Source organism: Orycteropus afer, unplaced genomic scaffold, assembly GCF_000298275.1.
Source record: "Orycteropus afer afer isolate SDZICR_OR568_19922 unplaced genomic scaffold, OryAfe1.0 scaffold00032, whole genome shotgun sequence".
NCBI lineage: Eukaryota > Metazoa > Chordata > Mammalia > Tubulidentata > Orycteropodidae > Orycteropus > Orycteropus afer.
The window spans coordinates 4,893,838-4,900,627 of record NW_006921619.1 but is presented as its reverse complement, the minus strand read 5'-3'; the positions used below and the strand labels follow the sequence as shown (position 1 = coordinate 4,900,627).

Below are 6,790 nucleotides of genomic sequence, written 5' to 3'. Positions count from 1 at the left end.
AACCCTGGGCCTGACTGCTCTTCTGTCCGGGTTCCTGGCTTTTATCCCCTTTCTCCTGCTCTTCCCCCCTGCTACTTTGAGCGTCCCTGAGATGTCTCTCCTCACCTGTAACCCTGGGGCTGACTGCTCTTCTGTCCAGATTCCTGGCTTTTATCCCCTTTCTCCTGCTCTTCCAGCCTGCTACTCTGGGCCAACAGAAGAAATAAAGCTGAGTAAATAATCTTAATGATTCAGGGATATTGCCTGGTGCAGCTTCCCACCCTTGTAATATCAAAGGGTAACTGTGAGGAATAAATGAGGATGGGATCACAGGTATGACACCCAGCATCCAGCCTGACACCCAGGAAATGCTGAATTAACAACACTAGGGCTGAATTATTGAAGGTACCTGATCAGGCTGGAAGGGAAGGGACCCCTTTGTTCTAGCTATTATAATCACTGGCTCTTCTGTCCCACAGCTTCTGCTTTTTATTTCTGGCCAGGCTTTGTGCTGATTGACTTACCCAGATGTTTCCTGCTTCTTTTTACAGGAAGTACCTACCTATGTCCAATTAGCTGTCACTGTCAATAATGAGGGAGCTCTGGTGGTGTAGTGCCTAAGGCATTTGATTGCTAACAAGAAGGTTGGCAGTTCAAACTCACCAGCCACTCCTCAAAAGGAAGATTGGGCAGTCTACTTCCGTAGAGGAAATCTGGGCACCTAGAAGGGGTCTCTTCCTGAAGTCTAGCTTCACTCGATTTTCTCTATCTCATTTGGTCAATGTAGTCACGTTGTAGATTCTTACTGCAGAGCAAAATGATCATCTGACTTATCCGTTGCTTATTTGTTTGGGAGACGCCCTGTGTTCCATCTCTGAGCTCACATCTATGTGTTTCTTCCGCACACCAAAGTGATGTCCACATTTTTATGTCACCAGTAGAAAAACTGGTCGGGGGGAGCATCACTGAATTAACTTCTTGAATAAATTAGTGTTCCCTCACAGTGCTGAGCATTTAGTTTCATGCCCCCCAGACACTCACTAAATGCCAATAAGTGTCTAAGGCATTTGACTGCTAACCAGAAGGCTGGTGGTTCAAACGCACCAGCCACTCCTCGGAAGGGAGACTAGGCAATCTACTTCCATAGAGATACTGCCTCAGAAACCCAAGGAGGGGTTACTGTGAGTCGGAATTGACTCAACAGCAGTGAGGTTTTTGTTTGTTTGTTTGTTTAGGAGATAAGTAGGTCCCTGGATGGTGTAAACAATTTGTTTCTGACTACAAAACCAAATGTTGCTGGTTCAAATCCACCTAGTAGCACTGTGGAAGAAAAACAGTCTGCTTCCATAAAAAGTAAAGCCAAGAAAGCCCTATGGAACAGTTCTATTCTGCATTACATGGGGCCACCATCAGTCATAACTGACTCAATGGCAACTAACAACAGTGGGCAAGTGTCTGCAAGAGGCTGAATGTGTGATCTCTGGCCTTGGGACCAACTACAGTATTACTGAGGAGCTCTGGTGGAATAGTGGATAAAGCATTTGGCTGCTAACCAGAGGGTCAGTGGTTCAAACCCACCAGCCACTCTGCAGAAGGAAGATGGGACAATCTACTTTCTGTAAAGATGTACATCCTCAGAAACCCAATGGGGGTCGCTATGAGTGGGAACAGACCTGATGGCAATGAGTTTGGTTTTGAGTTTATAATCTGACTGGAGGCAGAAGGTACATACAGTTGAGAAGATGGCCAAGCATCATCCTTGGTCCTCGCCAGGAGAATTCCCTCTGCCACTTGCCTCTGGAGGTGGGGTGCCCACACAGGCATCTGTTCTGGCTGACAGTCCAGTGTGGTTGCCTGTCCTTCATCAGGACTGTGCAGAGCAGGTGCTTTCCTGGAGAATGGGCCTTGAGCATTGAGATGTCCAATGTCATCACAAGTATGGTCGCGAGAAAGTTTATGCAAGTTGTTCCAAAGGATAGGTAGCCTGCTGTTTCAGTGATCCCTTGCAGTGGCCTCCAGTGACGACAGGCTTTCTGAAGAAACTGACCCAACAGAGCCTTGGGAAGAGTCAGAACAATGTCAGAGTCCCAGGGCTCATGGAGATGGGTGCTAGACCACTCCAGGATCTACAGCAGCTCTGGGACCTTGGTAAGGAGGAGGGAGTCAGGGGCACTGACTCGTGTGTTCTGCCTTTAATGTGCTACACCCCACAATGCCTACTCTTCTCTCTTCTCAACACCTACTGGCTGGTTCTTTCCCTCCATCAGGTTCTTTTCCTTCCTCATAGTTTCTGGTGATTCACCTTCATAACTCTGCTTCCTTATTGTTTATTCCACCACCTGCCCTCTCATAAAGTACCTAACAGCTGTGACTCCTGCTGTTCACACCTCCTCAGCTCTCCTCGGTTCAGAGGAGGATCAGATTTGTCTCCTCGCACATCTTTTGTACCAAGGTCCTGTTGTCACCTGCTGGTTCCTCTCTGGAATAGCATCCCTTTGGTCAAGTACTTGCAAAGGTGCAGGCCTCTGTGGGTGTCTTGAGGGGAAAGTTCAGAGGTGATAGGGTACACAAAAGTTACTGCCTACGGTCACCTGTTCATCAAGGCATAATCAGGGCTATTTCCTCTACAGGAGCCTATGGCCCTGACAGATGCCTTCACTAACACCTTCCAGTTTAGTGAAGGTCATTAGATATAAGCCTGGACCCACCCCACCCCATTATTCTGGACTCCTTTAGAATTTCTTTGAAGTGATTCCTCCACTTTCACTGAAATGTTATCTTCAAGACTGCTTTATATACAGTACATTAATCTATATTTGATGAGATATGTTTAAGGACATTGCTCAGTGTTTGACTCAGTGATCCTTCATGAGGACCTGTGGGGAATAATATTTCTCTCTTATTAGCAGGACTGCTGTGCTTTTCCTGAACGATGGTTTGTGTTTTCCTTTCAGATATAATCAATTACGTAACTCACCATATTTCTCTCTGCGGCAAGTTTACACAGCTTTATTGTGTGGATTTTGTACACAAACTTTTCATCTTGCTTTTTTAGTTTTAGTTTTATTTAACCTTAATTTCCTCAGCTGTTTTTTCTCTATAGCTGTTCTGTATATATTTTTTGTAAAGTGTATACAGTTTTGAAGTGAGATACAATATAAATACATTTTAAAATAGCAATGACCAAAGATAGTTATTCATGTTGCAAATATTAAGCACCTACTCTTGACAGTTACTTTGACTAAGACTTATTTCCTGTGCTATTTATACCTACAGCTAGTCCAAATTTTATAGGTTTAAAGGAGAAAAAGCAAGGTCCCTGGATAATGCAAATGGTATACACTGAGCTAGTAACCAAGTGATTGGTGGTTCAAACCTACCCAGCCATACTGCCATAGAAAAGGCTTGGCAGTCTGGTTTCCTAAAGAAAACCCTATGGAGCAGTTCTACTCTGTAACACATGGGATCAGAATTGACTTAATGGCACAAGACCACAACACCAAAGGAAAGCAATCACAGAGGGTTCCATTTGCAGAGGTGCCCTTGAAGTACCCAGCTAGAGTGAAACTTCTTAAAGGTCCTCAGGGCCATCCACCCTGTCTCAGAATGTGGTCAAGCTAAGCCTTGTGCAGCATGGAAAAGGATCATGATGCTTTTAAGAAAGAAGGCATTGCAGCCAATATTATTCTCTGTGGAAGAAACTGAAAGACTTCCCCTTCAGAACAGGAACCAGACAAGGATGCCATTTATACCACTCCTATTCAACACTGAATTAGAATCCTAGCTAGAGCAAAAAGGCAAGAGAGGAAAATCAAAGGCATCCAAATGGGGAAGGAAGAAGTAAAACTATCCCTATCTGCAGATGGTATGATTCCATACATAGAAAATCTCAGAGATACCACCAGAAAGCTACTGGAACTTATAGAAGGATTCAACACAAGATCAGCATACAAATATCAATCAGATTCCTCTATACTAACAAAGAGAACTGTGAGAATGAAATTAGAAAAACAATACTATTAATAAGACACCCAAAAGATGTAGTACTTAGGAATAATCTAACCAGAGATGTGAAAGGGCTCTACAGAGAAAACTATAAGAAAGAGTGCATTATGGCTGCGGTTCTCTATTCTCCACTGAGGGCTTCATTCTCCACACTTTACACATACAACCCTCACAAAACAAAAAGAGCAAATTAGCGCAGAAAATAGCCCACAAGCACCACTGAAATGGTTATGGTTTATTCTCTTAGAGGTTTTTTTTTTTTTAAATTTCAATAGTACAGTCAACTCCTTTGTATTATTATTATAGTGTTGTTGTTGTTATGTGCCGTCAAGTCGGACCCGACTCACAGTGACCCCTCCTTGGGTTTCCAAGGTGGTATCACTATGGAAGTAGATTGCCCCATCTTCCTTCCAAGGAGTGGCTGGTGGGTTTGAACAGCCAGCGTCTGGTTAGCAGTCAAGTGTCTTAGGCACTACACTACCAGAGCTCCCATTATATATTATAGTAGAAATACATACAACACATTTGCCAATTCAACAGTGCAGTCAATTCCTTTTCAAAAAGATATTCACAGTTTACTCAAGTTCTAAACAACAGATTGCAAATAATGAATGGTCAATTATAAAATAATATACATATTTCTGGTATTAACTTTCAGAAATCATAGGAATTTATCTCAGCCAGATGTAGTGCAGGGAAATTTCTCTAGCCCAGTCCTACTAAAATAATTTTCTTCGTTTGGCACTTGGATTCAGGGAAATAAATTTTTTATTATCTGCTTGTAAGTGATTTAATTTTGGGAAAATACCACATAAAATGCAAGGGTCCTCCCTGCAGCTCAGCATGCTCCCAGCCTGTCTCACCATACCATCCTGTGGGAAGAGCTCACAGCAACCAGGGTCATATCATTTGGACGTCCAGTCACACATGTGTGGGGAAGGCAGGGTTATGGGTGGAGAGAGAGGCATTAGAATGGGCTTTGGAGCCAAATGGACTTCTTTAAAAATAACCTATCATTTGGAATTACTTCTTCACCATCCACTCATGCAGAGTTGAAAGTGATTACTGTTTCTGTTAATGGTTACATCTTACAAAGATTATATCATACTGAGCATTCTCTTTTCAGAACGAACCTGATGGCCTAAGGTTCTCATATACCTGAAGCAGGTTAGGATGATGGTGGAGCACAAGGATTGCATAGTTCCATACTGCAGCAAAGTTTCTGTCTCTTAGATGCATAATTAAAATGCTAATTTTTGCCCCTTATTAAGGAGACTTTGGGGTCAAAAGCAAATAAATGAAATTCTGCTAACTAATATTAATTTCAACATCAGAGTACTAATATCTTTAGTTCAAGTATTAATCAAATGTTTTAAGTATCCTACCTCCCACAGCTGAACTTACTACCTCATGTAGCTGAATGATACCTGCTCAGGGAGGCTCACAAAGTTGTATTTTTTATTTGAAGATTACATACCTCAAATACACAGGCATTATCATTTGAAAGATTTCTTTCAAGTAATTCAATGGCTTCTTTGTTTGTGTCTGTGTTTCTAAAAGGACGATATAGGAAACCTGGGCAAACTGTTGATGCACGGCCCTTTCAACGTCTGGACAATTCACAAGGATCGCTATAAGATGAAGGATTTTATGCGATTTAAGCCCAGCCAGAGGCAAATCTATCTATTTGAAAGAGGAATAATGTTCTGTAAGATCCGAGTGGAGCCCAGTGACCAGGGGTTATCTCCTCATTACAGCTTTAAGAAGTCTATGAAGGTAATGGAGGTCCTATTGCACCTGGGGAGTCCCTGGGTAGTACAAACACTTAAATGCTCAGCTGCTTACTAGAAGGTTGGAGCTTCAAGTCCATCCAAAGGCACCTTGGAAGAAAGGCCTGACAACCTACTTTTGAAAAATCAGTCATTGGAAACCCTATGGAGCACAATTCTACTCTGACATACATGGGATTACTGTGAGTCAGAGTTGATTTAATGGCAACTGGTTAAGGAGATCAGGTGGCGAGGTGCCTAAGGTATTTCACTGCTAACCAGAAGGTTGGCAGTTCAAACCCACCAGCCACTCCATGGAAGGAAGATGGGGCAATCTACTTCTGGAAAGATGTGTTGCCTCGGAAACCAAAGGGGGTCACTGGGAGTTGAAATTGACTCAATACCAGTGAGTTCGGTTTTTGGTTATTGTACCTGGGAAGTCACCACAATCCTAAAGAAATAAGGGAACTGAAGCATAGAGAGGTGAAGTTAAATTGCTGAACAGCAAAGCCAGAATACACACTGAGGCTGATCTGACTCCAGAGTCAAAGCTTGTAGTCAGTCACTGAGTGGGGTCAGGGCTCGCATGGAGGTGTTTTCATGCTGAGGAGAGACGGGGCACCGTTCAGCAGACTGTCTGTACAGTCTGACTAGAGGAAATGGTCTCTTTCCTCTAAGGCAAAAGAGTAATGAGAGCTTGAGCTGGCTTTCAACTTCTTGCCCTTCTCAATGGGCATCTTTGTGTATAACTGTAGGCAGCATCCTGACCCTGCATGTCTAGGGACTCATGCTCATAGCAAGCACTGTCTCTTGTTTGTATAGGAAATGTTTCCTAGCTGTGTATCACACACACACACACACACACACACACAGACAATTTTTAATGTGTATGAGTGCTCTTGTAATTAAAATTGTTAATTTATTCATAGTAGCCTTTTTTACTTATGGTCTTGTTGTTGTTGTTATGTGCCGTCAAGTCGGACCCGACTGATAGCGACCCCTCCTTGGGTTTCCGAGGCAGTATCACTACAGAAGTA

The 6,790-nt window shown here is 43.0% G+C and overlaps 1 protein-coding gene across 1 annotated transcript in view; it reads left to right on the top strand.

Moving 5' to 3' along the window:
- Positions 1–6,790, top strand: part of MCF2L2 (MCF.2 cell line derived transforming sequence-like 2) — a 334,093-nt gene that overhangs the window by 288,691 nt on the left and 38,612 nt on the right. Inside the window, exon 23 of the mRNA XM_007936022.1 lies at positions 5,545–5,760. Coding sequence (XP_007934213.1) covers positions 5,545–5,760 — 216 coding nt within the window. The remainder of the gene's footprint in view (positions 1–5,544; positions 5,761–6,790) is intronic.